This window comes from Anopheles nili, chromosome X (genome assembly GCF_943737925.1).
Source record: "Anopheles nili chromosome X, idAnoNiliSN_F5_01, whole genome shotgun sequence".
In the NCBI taxonomy this organism is placed as follows: Eukaryota; Metazoa; Arthropoda; class Insecta; order Diptera; family Culicidae; genus Anopheles; species Anopheles nili.
The window spans coordinates 12,268,216-12,282,910 of record NC_071293.1 but is presented as its reverse complement, the minus strand read 5'-3'; the positions used below and the strand labels follow the sequence as shown (position 1 = coordinate 12,282,910).

The 14,695-nt window shown below is 50.7% G+C and overlaps 2 protein-coding genes across 2 annotated transcripts in view; both read left to right on the top strand.

The window, feature by feature from the left end:
• The first annotated feature begins 707 nt into the window (after positions 1 to 707).
• Positions 708 to 9,545, top strand: LOC128728307 (TWiK family of potassium channels protein 7). Its single transcript, XM_053821927.1, has 7 exons — positions 708 to 1,148; positions 7,636 to 7,797; positions 7,858 to 7,981; positions 8,097 to 8,261; positions 8,336 to 8,533; positions 8,595 to 8,710; positions 8,773 to 9,545. The coding sequence occupies exons 1-7, from the start codon at positions 942 to 944 to the stop codon at positions 9,043 to 9,045; spliced, it is 1,245 nt and encodes a 414-aa protein (XP_053677902.1). The 5' UTR covers positions 708 to 941; the 3' UTR covers positions 9,046 to 9,545.
• A 3,216-nt stretch (positions 9,546 to 12,761) lies between these two features.
• The window catches only part of LOC128728306 (cytochrome P450 4g15), a 4,799-nt gene continuing 2,865 nt past the window's right edge, over positions 12,762 to 14,695 (top strand). The window contains exons 1-3 of the mRNA XM_053821926.1: positions 12,762 to 12,981; positions 13,760 to 13,957; positions 14,439 to 14,621. Of these exons, the coding sequence (XP_053677901.1) occupies positions 12,762 to 12,981; positions 13,760 to 13,957; positions 14,439 to 14,621 (601 nt within the window). The remainder of the gene's footprint in view (positions 12,982 to 13,759; positions 13,958 to 14,438; positions 14,622 to 14,695) is intronic.

Genomic DNA, 14,695 nt, shown 5'->3' with positions numbered 1-14,695 from the left:
AATATGCATAAAATCAACTAAAAACACTATTCCTACAATAGACAGCAACTAACAATCCTTCTCAGCATCGATTAGCTATGTTAATGGAATACAATTTTTTTTCGTATCAATAACAGAAATTTCTTCGAACTTCATATCAATTTCTAATACCAATCAAACAGAACTGCGCTCACATAAAAAGAAACTCATTAATTAGTTCACGCTGTACGTATACCTTTATTAAACCTTTGAACAAAACAAAATTACCTTCACAACCCTGGCCACCTTCTCGCATCATCCGTTCAATGCTGTGATAGAGGCGGTTAACAGGGATAGTAGGCATCGCTCCCACGGCAATGCTCCCACGCCATGCTCACCAGCGAAAACCCGTACGTTAAGATACAGTGTTTTTATTTTCGCGCGTCACGTTTTCTCCCTGCGTATGCGGTCATGCGGTGGAAAACCATCGCGAAGCATCTTGCCGGTTGGGAAATTCTCTCGCGCGCGCACGCCGCAAGATGCAAACCGAGAGCGGCCCGAACCTGGTACGGCACAACCATCGTACCAGAGGGAAAAGCCAGCCAGCTTTTCTTCCGTGCGCTCACCGTTTTCCCTCCCCAGGGTGGGCCCATCCTTGCGACATCTCAGACAAGCTGCAGTATTGCTCGACCGTTCCCCGCTAACGGATGGTTTTTATTTTTGGGTATTGGCACATTGGGACCCGCTTCGGAGCACAGTGTCGCGATCGAACCCAGAATCGAAAAATCAGCTCCATTTCCCCGCGCGTAAAAAGCATTTACACAACGATCCATCGCTCTGTGGTGTCTCGCGGTGTCCTGTGGAGAAATAGCTGCCCGATATGATCGGCGTTTTGTCCTCTGTCCGATTAATTTGGTCCTGAAAGCGTGTACATCTAGAGAGAGTGATATTGGAAGAGACGTGGTAGAAAGCTTACAACCACCATGACCAACCAACAGCAGCCAACAAACGGTCTGGTCAACAGCGACCTGCTGGAGCACTTTCAGAAGATCGACGTGAAGGTCGTCGATGGGCCTGAGTCGTTCTCTGATCGTTTGGCGAAGTTCTGCACCCGGTGGCACATCAAGAAGGTGCTGTCTCACATCGGCCTGCTGGTGTCACTCGCCGCTTACTGCGGCATCGGAGGATATGTAAGTCGAACTTCCTTTCTCTTCAACATCCATTACACGTCCACTCTACCAGCTCGATCAACAAACACAATCAACTGGAACCATTCTTCGTACGGCCACGTCTGTTTCCCTCCCGATCTTGATTTTATTCCGCCTCTGAGTGACACATTTGTCGAACGTCAGCCGAATAATTTCGCCAACCCGTTCAGCTACCCAAATGAATGCAAACCGTAGTACGGTCAATGCACCCTTTTTCCGTTACCGAGCGCCAAACGGGCGTTTGTTGCCACCCCCGAGTGACGAACGTTGGCAGGGAGTTTTGGCAAACTGTACAGTCATCTTTGAGGCAATTAACCTCCAGTGCACTTAATGCACCGTCCCTTTTGCGATTGACCGTGGTTTACGATCACGAAAATACACCCATTAACACGTCCTCGTATACTTGCGCAATTTCTAATGTACTGCCTTCTGGATCAGCTCGTTAGGTCGATTAATAAACACAGTTTCACTGTCATAAACATTCAAACGGTTTATGGGAATCGTGACGAGACGATCTACGCCCCTGGAGCGAATATATTCTTATCTAACGCAGTGTTGTGACTAAAGATAGGTTCCGACTCTGAGATAATCAGGAAAACATTTAATTTAAGGAACAGCCAGCACAACTGTTTCTCTTCATTAGTTGCATTAGCAGCCAATAAACAATTCTCGTGCCAAGTGCACTAATGGATGAGAAAATGAGATCCAACCATTTTGGATTTTGGCGTGATTGGCAGGCACTCCAAATGGTGCTGCAGTGTCGTCATGGTTCTTAAAGACGTCCACATCCGCGGTACCATACACCACGTCGAAAAAGGGGGGGGTTTTACATTTCCAGCAGCCATTTTCACAGCTCGCATACATTGTGCCGCACAAGGCGTTGCATTTTCCCTCACTGCAGCACCACCGTCAAAGGTTGAAAAAAAAAACGGCGTACCGGTCGTAAAACCGACGCGACCTCCCAGGCTCTTACACAGGGTGGTTTCTTGCGCGTACCCATAAAACCGGCAAATACGTGCCTTACGATTATGGATTACGGCTACACTTTATGCCGGTGACCGGTTCGGTGTCCTAAACGCAGCTTCTGATGGTTTTAGCCGTGCCGGAGCGCGATAGTGAGTTGGCAAAAGCGGGTCCCATCGAAAGCAAGAGCCAGCTGAGTGGTTCTACCCCCATTAGCGGAACGGAACGGAACGACTCACCGCGATGGCGTTGTTCAAGCTGTGCAATCGGGCCTATGAGACCTTCAGGGCTGATGAGCATCTCTTCTGCAGCGATCAGAGTGCAGCAAAAGGGCAACCATCGCATGCCCGTACCCCAAACACCGCACAATGGAGCGTAGATCGGTCGTGAGCTGGCTCACATTAAGCGTGACACGGCCAGCAATGGCGACGTGAACGTCAAATGCGCGTGCACGAACACGGGACTCACACTCTGGGAAGTGGCCCGAGGGAGGGGGGGAAGAGGGGTGTTTAAAAATAGCCCACACAGTCCGATTAGCCGATCCAAGAGCATCCCTTATGCGTCTTCGACCTCAGTCTCAGTCTCAGTCTTCTCCCGACTTCTGACGTGCGCCTGATCTCCGGTTCCAATTTGGCTCTTCCCTACCCTGTAGTGAAATAGGGGAAGTGAAAGGGGGTTGGGATGGTTGTAACGGTGCACCCCTGACGGATCCACCCCTCCCCACAAAAGGGTCGGAAAAGCAGCAGCGCGTCGTTTCACGCAAAACGGACCGAGTTGACCGAGCGGGCGAGCGAGTACGCCAAGCAGGGGAAGGACGCCGGTCCATTTTGCATAATTTCGAGAAATTCTTGCCTCCATTTGCTGGCTTGATTGTTGTTGTCCAACGGAACGGACTCGCGCTCGCGACCCGAAACGAAACGGAATTGTTTTCGTAATCGAGCAAGCGGCTACTCCCGGCTTCAGGAGCCGTGGTAGAGTCAGTCCCTCCCCGTGTGTATGTGTGGGTGGGTGGAGGGTTGGAAACGAGGGAGGTAAATAAGCATCCCCCTCCGTATCCTTCCCACAATCCCTTTTCGAGGGAGAGTCGCGCTTAAGAACGCACCGAAACTAACGTACGAAGAAGCAGCAGAAGGAAACATACACAGCTTTTTTTCAGCTCCCTTTTTTTTCTTTTCTGACCATTAAGGGCCGGGGGGGGGGGGGAACAAGGGTGGGAACAGGACGCAAGGGGTATGATTATCAACATCGTTGACATCATCGGCAACCGCCGGTTATCAGCGTGGCTCGTGGTCTTTCGTCACCGTCGCAAGTGACGCGAGGTTCTTGGGTGGACTAGGATGTCGCCACCGTTTGACGAAAAGCGAATGAACGAAAGAGAAGCAGAGAAAGAGAAAGAGAGAGAGACTGCATGCCCGCCCTAATGGGTCACTTCCTTCGGTACGACCCAGGAATGGCTTGTGGGTGTGAGCCGGTGTTTTTTTTATCATTATTTTTTTGGGACCACAATCTCGAAGTAGTCCACGGTAAAAATGGATACGTGCATCACATCTTATTGGGTTTTTTTTTGGAGATGAAGGCCCTACGGCGAACTTGAACAGCGTGAGGGCATGGCGTAGAGAAGGTCCCCATTTATCATGTCTGGTTATTTATTAAATTAGTGTCACCCGATGCAAATCAACCGTTGACTGGTTGCTGTTGGTCCCAAGGCCCTAGGGGACATGGTTTTAGCATATTAGGAATTATGCAGCTGCGTGTAGCTCCATTACCAGATTAGGTTTAGAACATGCGTTAGAGCTGACAAATCGTGATGCCAAATAGCTATTGAGTCAATTAATATGATAAAACATCAACCATCTTCCGCAATTGGCCTTTCCCTCTCCAAATATTCTTCAATTTTAAATAGACATATTATATATATTTTCATTTAGACAGGTATTTGGTATGTTATAACATTCGTATTTGGTATTTATACAGGTATTTGATGTATAAATATTTGGGCGTATGGCGTGTTTTATGCAGGAATTAGTATATATTTGGTATTTATACAGGTACTTGACGTAATACGTTGTGCTTTTTATCCATCGCAGCAACCCGCGTTGGTAGTTCAAACTTCAAACAACAATTCTCACGCCCAACAACGCCGATTGATGCTCCAAAAAAAATCCCCCAATTTCTATGCAACGCTTGCAAAATTTGATACGTAATTTGGTGAATTAATTTCCCATTCTTTCTCCTTGACACCTCGTAACCCGAAACGTGTTAATCCAATTCGAGCCCACCATGCTTAGTTTCGCCTTTGGGCTGTCAAAATTGAGCGTGCTCAAACAAAGCGCCATACCTAGCGCCAAACTGCCGCTGAAGGCAAGATGTGTGTGCAGGAAGGTTGGAAGGAAATGAAGCAATAAAGTTACGCGAAACAACACGTGCTCCACGCCTCAGGAGTTCCACAAAGTCGTGCTTGGGATGCGTGAGGTAATTGTATCCGGCTCGAAGGACCAAAACACAGGTGGCGAATTGTCTCTATTATACTTCCCACACCATGCACACTTCCAGCGGAAGTGGAACGTAGAAAACGCTTGCCCGCTTTTCTCCATACGAACACGTGCTCGCGCCAACCATGTGTCCGGTTGGGCTTTCCTGACATCCTGATGTTTGGAAGAAGGCGAGAAAAACGAACACGACTCCAATAAATTGCATGATTTGTTTGCGATACCATTAGTGCGGGATAGCCATGGTGACAATCCAGGCCCCAATATCCTGAGGAAAGCCATTGGGGTGTGTTTTTTTTCTCCCCATGCCATGTTGCCCACCTCCGTGTAAGCGGAAAACGGAAGAGCGAACGAACGTCACTCCAAACCGCTTGACCATTTGCGGTAATTGGCCGTTGGGATGTTGGGCTTTGGTGAAACGGGTTTCGACACTGTGTCCTGCTTTTTTTTCTCCTAGTTAATGGTGAGCACAGGACGACGCGTTAGTTCCCGAACCTAGGCTACGGCGAAACGGCGACGCCAAGCGGCTCGTTTATCATCGTCTTTATGAGCTACTGTAATGACTTTGAGAAGGATTCGCGCAGGATTGCGAGACTGGAGCCGATCTTAACGATGGCACGTTCTCAAATTATGGCTTCACATTTTCCCACTTGCTTATGAGGACACATTAAGCCACTCGGTTCTTTAAGATGAGTTAATGCCTTAGCTTTCTTTAATACAAACTTGGAAAAATACTTATAATGGACTTTTCTTCTAGTGTGCTTCCATTTCATCGTGTCTAGTATAGTAATAAATTGAGCTTTTTCTTTTGAAGTGTCAAGCAACGTAACATATGAAGTAAATGGAGACGCATGGTGTTGAATGCTGTTTCGTAGTACAGAAGCAAATTAGTCATTTATTATAGCAAATTAGTCATTTAATTAAATACATAGAAGGCATTCTAAAAGTACTACATAAAAACAAACACACCTGGATTAGGGGATGTTATAACTACCATTTCTGGGTGCCATTTTCCTACGAATTCAAGTAAATGGAATCATATAATTAAGAGAAAAATTATCAATAATTCATTAGAGAATAACACCGGATAGAAATATTGGTCGAGCAAAAACGCACGCATAAACAAACCGAATGCAATCGCCAATGAAACCGGACGGAAATAACCCGCGCCACACAGCGACTTAAGCGACTTCAAAAAGGGGTTGCGTCCGAAACTCATTCGCCACCCCTAAGCAGATTACAAACCCGGCCGTGTTACGCCGCGACGAACACCGGCGCTCGGAAGTGGGTGGCTGTTTATTTTCACTTCCCGCCCGGCGGAAAAACAAATTTTCAAACGCAAAAAACGTTCGCCGCCGTGGAGAAGAAAAACGGACGCAATAATAGAACGCGCCCGAGGAACGCCAACCGGTATGATTCATGCCAAAGGCCGACACTTCGCAGATGCACGGGAATCCGTCAAAGCCGCGAGAAATTGTTGCCACCCTTACCAGTTAACCTTAAGCTCCTTCCGGGGCGGGTGGTAGTTTTCGGTGCCAATTGGATTTTCCCGCTTCCCGAGCGAAATGTTGAGGCGTGGAGAACGTCTTAACCCTTCAGGTCACAGATTGAACTGTCTTTACGTAGTAGCGCTCTAATAGTAGCTCTAATTAGAAGACGAAAGCGATACTACTAAGACTTGCGATGCAAAAATCCCATCTGTTAAAACACCCCATTCGAGTTCGATAAGTCGAAATACCAAAATGAATTTATTTATTTACTCTTTTCCACCCAAATTCAAACGCTTCGCAGCGAAGGGTGCATGAAGGGCTTCGACAAACGATATGATAGATCGCCTCACCACGACCCGGGCAGACTGGGTAATGCGAGTAATTGGCTTCGCTTTGCCGGCATACCCGGGTTTGTGGAAGTAAATAAATTCGGATAAATAATAAACTATCACCCGGCTGACATCGCCACCCTTCGCGAGGAACTTGGGGCGTGGAAAATTAATCCCAACCACCCCGTTATTACCCGCCAGTATTTCACGATGGCAGCAACAAATGGAAAAGCAAACAAACAGCACACAAATCGTTATCGGTTCGGGTGCAAAAACCCCTTTCAAAATCCGCAAAGTGCGTCACAGAAAAGCGACGTAACAAACCCGGCCACGGACCTGCGTTTGGTTGCGCCAATTTGTTCCCCAACGAGCCGCCAGTTCTCCGTAGGGCGGAGACATTTCCAGATCCGGAATGGCATTAAACCACGCCCGGAAGCACCGGTGCCGGGCCAGAAACGAACACGGCGCAAATCGTGCGACTGTACCGGGCGGTATTTGCTTATGGAAATGCCCAGACCCGGTCGCCGTGTTCAGTGGCATCAATTCCGACGCGACCGATCGAGCATCGCTAAATGCTAATGGAATGGAATTAGCAATGAGGCAAGGCACCGGCGAGGCCTAGATGTTGCGGTTTAGGTTCTCGTCGTCCTGCGGGCGACTTGAGCCGAATGCTCAAGTTCAATGCTATTCCTGCCCCAGCGTCGTGCTTGTGCGAGGGCTAATTAAAATATGGGCCCCTCTCGGTGGAGAGTCGCAAAACAAATGCGCGTGGTGGCCTCTAACCTCCGCAGAGGGCAGATAGGGAGAAGGGCAACCGGTCCATCCGGTCGAACGGGGATCACGGGGAAGGTAGTATACCCGTGGTGTACGACAATTGGGCGACATTGTCGGTGCGGTTTTGCTTATTTCACTCTCACTTACCTCTGGATGACGCACGTCCGTCATGGGCAGGGCATGGCGAAGGCACGCAGGGAAGGAGGAGAAGGGGAGGGTAGGTAAGTCAGAAGAAGAGGGGGAACAGGTGTGGTAGGTTCCAGCCAAAACTGGACTGGAGCTGGTCCTTGAGACGGTCGGTTTTTTGGCGCGAAAGCTGTCCCACCTCTAACGAAAGCGCCATCTCACGGTGACGTTTGCAAGCAACGCATCTAACGTTAGGGACATGACCACAACTCATGAGGTGTTCCACTGGTCGTTCTAGATTTTCCGCGAGTTCGAACGACCCGCCGAAGTAGCCCGAACGCAGGGTCTCCGGAAACTGCTGGTCGAACACCGGCAAAACTTCATCAACTCCATCGTCAACAACACGGACGTGCTCAATCTGGACCGGCTGCTAGCGCTCGAGCTGGAGAAGTACGAACAGGTGAGCATCGGGTGATGAACAACGAGGAATGACTTACTAACCTACCAAACCCTGATGCAGGTGGTGCAAGATGCGGCACAGGGTGGCATCTTGATTGATGCCGATCAGAACTTTCCGGTCGCTGTTGAGAAGTGGAGCGTGTTGCAGGCCGTCTTCTTCGCCTCTACCGTAATTACGACCATCGGTACGTACGTCCGTGGAGGTCAGCAGGGGCGTACTCTTAATGACCAGCCTTTGCATAGACATTGCGTGACGCTTTGAGTAAGCTATCAGATTAGTTAATTACGCCTTCTTCGCAGGATACGGCAACATCGTACCGGTAACGCTAGGCGGAAGAGTTTTCTGCATGTTTTTCGCCCTCATCGGTATTCCCTTCACGCTAACAGTTATCGCGGACTGGGGTCGATTGTTCGCGACTGCCGTCTCTACTTTGGCCAAAAATTTCCCAGCTCTAGCCCTGGCGAGTGAGTATGTTACTGCAGCCAACTCTTCGTTGCACCTATTACCCATTTTACGCTAATCTCTAACTTGCAACCAGAATTTTGTCCTGATGCCGGCATCAAGATGTCGGACAAAAAGTGGCTTTACGCCGTAGGAGCAGTTGGCTTCCTAGGGGTTTACCTTGCGGCTGGTACCGGGTTGCTGTTGCTGTGGGAGGAGGATTGGAACTTCTTCGATGGGTACTACTTCTGCTTCATCACAATGACCACCATCGGGTTCGGTGATTTAGTACCAAGTTAGTAGTGAAGGGCTGCTGGTGGTAGTTCTCCCATGCTAAGCGTAATTTTTCTCCTCAGGCAAGCCAAACTACATGCTCCTCTGCACGTTGTACATCCTGGTCGGATTAGCACTCACCAGTACTATTATCGAACTCGTCCGCAGGCAGTACGCTCAGAGCTGGCAGAAGTTGCAGGTACATTACAACCGCCATCCTCCGACCAACATGTCGTAAAAACAAACTTTCTTCCTCTGTAGGCTCTATCTGGACCACTGGCGGACACTTTGCGCAGGTTAGGTGAATCAGCTGGTACCGGTATCGATGTGACGGCTCTACATAACGATCTACGCCGCGTCTTAACGGTCGTCTCCATGCCTAGGCGACACGGTAACAAGAAGGCACAGGCGAAGGAGATGGCCGCACTGGAGGCCATCACGAACGCGATTCTACAGGACATCAAGGAGAAGCAGGACAGTCAGGATGGACCCCCGAAGGTGGTGCAAATTGTCATCTACGAGTCGTCCGTCTAAATTTTAAGACTTCCGATACCTAAAAGGCAGCCTATAGTCATAGGTTTCGTTGCGAGGTGTAACTAAATATTGAAAGCACGTTGTTTCACCATCTTCTGTGGCATACTTTGCAAAGTTTCCTAATTTGTTCCTGCATGAAAATCATGCGTTACACACTGCGGCTTCTTTTGTGGTACCCTTTAGGATAAGTCACTAAAATTGTGATTCAATGTTGCATCCAATGTTCAAACTCCTTGCCCTTTCAAATCAACTCACGTTGCTGTCTGGTCATCAGAATTCTACGCTACGGAGCTATTGCATACTGTAGGCTCACCCACTTTTAATCATAATTGTCTTACGCTCACCCTGTCCCGGAGAACTTCGCAATCGGGGCCCTAACTGACGCAAACGCGACCGTACGTACGCAAATTAAAACCCCGCCAGTACCGACGGACCTCCGCGTGATAGAGGAGAAGCAAAAAAAAAAGAACATCTACCGTGCATCGCGCTAAAGGAGTAGATTGAATAAAGGCGTAGCTAACCTAGGAAACTAGGTGACCAGTCGAATCAGACTATAGGCTTCTAATACGTGCTGAGCAGGTGAAAGTGAAAGAAACCTTTGCACCAGCTTCATGCTGTGGAAGCTGGTGTATTTCTTATGCATGAACTCTTCTACGTTGCTCGTAAAAATCAGTATCACACACCTACATTTACAACATGACGCAAGGGATCAGAAGTGAGTTTACTTGGACCTGATCTCCCAAGTCTTCGAACTTTCCCGGGCCGGACTTTCATGCCTGGGTCAGTAAGTCACTGAACCGACGTACTCCAACAACAGCCTCGCCAGCTCTGCCACTCAGCGTGCAAATGTGGAGGGACCTAAAAATGGTGATCCTTTCCCAACAACCCCCCAGCCAGCAGGGTTGACCCGCAAAATGGTCGCCGCTAATATGGCCGCGTACGCGCGTGCACGGCTGACGCGATTGAGAAACGTGAGCGCGAAAGAAATTGCATCAAAGCCGCCAACTGACGCACTGATGCAACCGCACGAGATCACGGGATGCAATTTGCAGCGCTTGCTCTGAAAAGAAAAACGTACCCAAACCGGCTTCCCCGATTCGAGCGGCCAATCCGGTTGGCTTGGCCGGACGGTTTCGAACACCGCTCGGAGCTTGGGGTTTTCGATGTTCGATCTGTCGATGGCGGCGACATTCCGAGTCGGTGGTGGCCACGATGGGGTCGTCGGCCCAGAGGCAGGATATTTCGTAAAGGAAGGCGAAACTTCCAAACCCGGCGTCCGGCCCCGATACGCGGCCCTTGATAGACCAACCGAGAGACAGTGAGGGCGAAAGAGTGGTCAGTCGATTGTTAGAAATGAGCTACTCCCTGGTCCAGGTGCAAATTGAAGCCTCAGACCCCAAGGGCAGACGAACAGGGCGTTTCAACACCATTAACCCGGTGAGCGAAGGGCTACAGCTCTTTGCTACAACTCCAGTTGAATAATACCAGGGTTCTGATAGTACGCGCATTGTTATTAGCGAACTACGGCTAACTATGATTGAACCTCCTGCAAGCGTCCAGTGACGTGCGTGTTACGGCGAAGATATCGATTTCCGCTCGATTCACCGCCCGGTTGCGTCACCAGCTCAGGTGTTGTTGGTGACAAATGGAAATTTCCATCTCAAGTCGTGCTCCAAACCAGCAATCCCGCCGTGAGAGGGCCCATTAGAGCAGATCAATCGAGCTGGAGAAATGCAGCTGGAATCGTAAACAAATCAATTGCCGCACATCCGGCTCAGAACGGCCCCCTGGTCGGCTGGAATCGCTGCGCTGCGAAGAACATTAACATGGAATTCGCATAAAAATTCTAACGCTGTTCCCGTACCGACGGTCGTGATCGCGTTCGGTGACATTAACACCGCGCGCAGGTCACGCTTTTTCTTGCGCGAAGGGCCACGCGTTGCTCACGCATCTCCCGCCATGGCGTGGCGTGCACGCGCGCGAGATGAAAAACGAAAATTGCATAATTTAATTATTCAAATTATCGTCCCGCCGGTGGCGGACGAAATCCGCAGGATGTCCGAGACGGTCACGAGCGGGCAGACGTTTGCCTGGTCGTTAGAGTCATCGGCGTTGAAGCCGCAGGGCCACGTGGTACCTACCGAAGAGCGCTGTATGAGGCCCCGAGGGCGTCCAACGAGTACTTCTGGTCAACACACTCCAGCGTCGCATGTTCTCGCTTTTCCGGCATGGTTTCCGCACGCCCCGGGAGACGTGCGTAGGGTGCCGTAACCCAGCGTTCAGGGTGAGGGCCTCGAGACGATACGTGGCCCTTTGCAGGAATGCCGTGCTGATACCATCGCGGATGAGTGCAATCGCGCGCTGCAAATCTGGCTCCGAAAGATGGTGCTCCAGAAACAGGTTGTACAAACGCGGCCCCACAGCTCAAGGTGTTCCAGTCACGTGGGCGGTGGCCCTTAAGGTGTAGTTTGTGCGAAAATTTTGTGCGGCGATCAATCCAAGATAATGGGATGTACCGGTGTGCCATCACTTCCTTGTACAGCGGACCACTCCAGCTCCAGTGCGGTTTGTTTTTGACAGATGCAAAACGATTTCTCCAGAATAGGTGTCGCTCTTTTTTCTTCTTCTCCTTCTGCCCGAAAAACCGCATCGTAATCACCGCCAGATCAACCCCCGATTGCAGAACCTCGGGAAGGTGGACACCGGCCAATCGGAAATCAGGTCCAAGACCCTTGTGACCTGCGAGTACCCTCAAGGAACTAGGAAGAACGCAGCCAACCGTCAGCGCCTTGATCGGGGTCCACAGGATGACCTAACATGCGTGGACAGGGATAGTACCGCCTGTACGATGGGTATAGGACGTGGATTAGCACCACAGGTTGCCGATCTACTCACGCACCATACCCGGGTGCCAGCTTGGACCAGCAGATGGAAAGGGAAGTCCACGAGCGACCCGAGCGGCCCGAGCGTACCCGAGCTAATCTGTGTGTGTGTGTGTTTGTTCACCCAGCACCAACTCCGGCTTCCGACGGCGCCGCCGCTGGGCCCCCCTCTGCGTGGTTGGTCGGCGTTTTCGTCAGGCGGCAGGCAAATTATGCCGACTATAAAAACAAATTTGAAAGACCATCCGTCAGTCAGTTGCAGTGGTCCGAGCGCAGCGGTAACAGCTAGCAGCTCCCTAGCTCCCTAGAGCCTATCCGCGAGCATTCCTTCTGGAGGACAGTGGTGACACTCCCCCTCTTTTTTTGACCCCCCCTTTATACACGATATCGGGCTAGCAGGCCCCCTTCAACATCGGGTTTCGAGCCCTATTTGTGCTACGGCCGTGACGGCGCGTGACGACTCGAGCGTGCTTGTGGGGCAAAAAGAACACACTCCAGGAGAGAGATAAAAAAGGACATTTTGGGACGTTTACTCCTGGTGTAGTAGCCACCCACTGCCCTACTGGCGGTGTCGGTGCAGGTGGTGCCAAGTGCTTGTGTGATCTCCGTTGTTCCGCGGTAGTGTCCGTGTACTAGACTCTACGGACGTACTCAGAAGTGTCGTACCGGCGTGGTACCGAAACGCGTAGCAGCTCTCACCAGAAATTCTGGGTAGAGCTAGTGCGAAGCTTCATAGCCCCGTGAGGTAGTTTCCATCTGTGGACAAACGTCCAGGCTTTTGCTGTCCCGCAAACTTCGATCAATCTCCTGCTAGCTGCCACGAAAGCTGCCAACATGTCCGCCACCATAGCACATGCAGATGGCCTCAATGGCAACGCCAACATCGTCTCACCGATCAACATGTTCTACTTCCTGCTCGCACCCGCATTGATGCTGTGGTTCTTCTACTGGCGGCTTTCCCGCCGTCATATGCTCGAGCTGGCGGAAAGGATACCGGGACCGAAAGGACTGCCGCTGATCGGGAACGCACTGGACCTGGTCGGTAGTTCTCACTGTAAGTAGTGCGAATACTCCTTAAAGAACGCCATCACTGTGCTTTGCTGTCAGAGCGACCTGAAGGGTAATATTACCAGCTTCAGGCTCTGAGTAGAGTCAGAGCCAGAAGCAAGTCTAATTTTTTCGGGAACATACCACTGTTCCGAACAGAGACGTCCAAATCGCTTCCAAACTGAGCTCTCGCAACATCCCAGCGGCAACTTGGCTGGTGACCGTGGGGTAAACGGTATAAATTGAAGGCACTTAGACACCGCAACCTGGGGAGGATGGTTCTTTTGCTTAACAGTCGCCTGGCCTCCCATTCGTCTGCGTGCTTTCTTTCATTTTTTTTGCTTGTTGCTCCCGTTCAAAGCGGAAGCGTTAGCTTCGTTTGTTATCCCCACTAACCCCAATCAGCTCTAATCAAAGAGCGAGGGTGATTGACCCACCGAGAGATGCAAAAGTGGTGGAAAGAGATGAAACAGCGCCCATCCCCAAGCGGGCGAATGAAGATCTCGCCAAGGAGACTGCCCCCGGATCGAACATTCTGGATGTTTGATGCTGGTAAGAAGGCAGGTTCCAGCGTCTCAATGGTCCTTGGAAATGGTGGTTAGAAGAGAATCGCCTGAGAGTGACTAACGAAGCGAAGCGAATGACTATTCAGTATTTTGAAGATGTCACCGGACGTGCTAATGCCTCTCATACCTCCCCACTGAATCTGCTATCTCCCTGACACCTTTCTGTACCGATTCTAACCATTTTCACACGTGTTCCCCCCGACATCGTGCTCCCGACAGCCGTCTTCCGTACGATCATCGAGAAGGGCAAGGACTACAACGAGGTGATCAAGATCTGGATCGGACCGAAGCTGATCGTCTTCCTGGTAGACCCGCGCGACGTCGAGCTCCTGCTCAGCAGCCACGTCTACATCGACAAATCGCCCGAGTACCGCTTCTTCAAGCCCTGGCTCGGCAACGGTCTGCTCATCAGCACCGGTACGTACTCCACGGCTGCCCACGAAAAGGCGAAAAACCAATTGGCACGGAACGCGATGGTCGCGATTTGCATACGGGACCGATAATGGCCGCCATACCCAGGACCGGAAGCGGCCATTATCGCAATCTCCGCCACCCGTAGAAGCGCGAACACGCACACACACACACACTCACAGCGAGACGAAAAGCAAGCAACCAAAAGCATTCACTCGAACCCGCGCTCTGGGGAGCGGAAACGCCAACGCAAAGGTACCCGCGAAAGGCGGACGTGCTGATGATTGTGGTCACGAGATGGTGACAATTATCTGCACTTTCACGGCTGGCTGCTGTTCGTGCTTGCTTGGCGCATTTTTTGGCTTAACATATTCGGCGCTACGTGACGCCATTACGCGCCCTAATGGCCTCCTCGCTAAGGCAGGCATTCGGGCGCGTGCGGAGTTTCGGATTTCCGTTTTGACCTCTCTCATATCTCCCCAAACAGGACACAAATGGCGCCAACACCGCAAGCTGATCGCACCGACCTTCCACCTGAACGTGCTGAAGAGCTTCATCGATCTGTTCAACGAAAACTCGCGCCTGGTGGTGGAGAAGATGCACAAGGAGAACGGCAAGGCGTTCGATTGCCACGACTACATGAGCGAGTGCACGGTGGAGATCCTGCTCGGTAAGTCAGCGCTGGTGACTTAGGGTTAGTGGGTGAAAGGTGCCGATGTTTCGCTTGCAATGCAGATCATACAC

What these genes read in the sequence shown, in the direction of transcription:
- LOC128728307 (XM_053821927.1), top strand. Translation starts at nt 942, where the DNA reads ATGACCAACCAACAGCAGCCAACAAACGGTCTGGTCAACAGCGACCTG. An exon ending in ACTGCGGCATCGGAGGATAT is followed by an intron (nt 1,149 to 7,635) that starts GTAAGTCGAACT and finishes TGGTCGTTCTAG; the next exon opens with ATTTTCCGCGAGTTCGAACG. An exon ending in CCCAGCTCTAGCCCTGGCGA is followed by an intron (nt 8,262 to 8,335) that starts GTGAGTATGTTA and finishes ACTTGCAACCAG; the next exon opens with AATTTTGTCCTGATGCCGGC.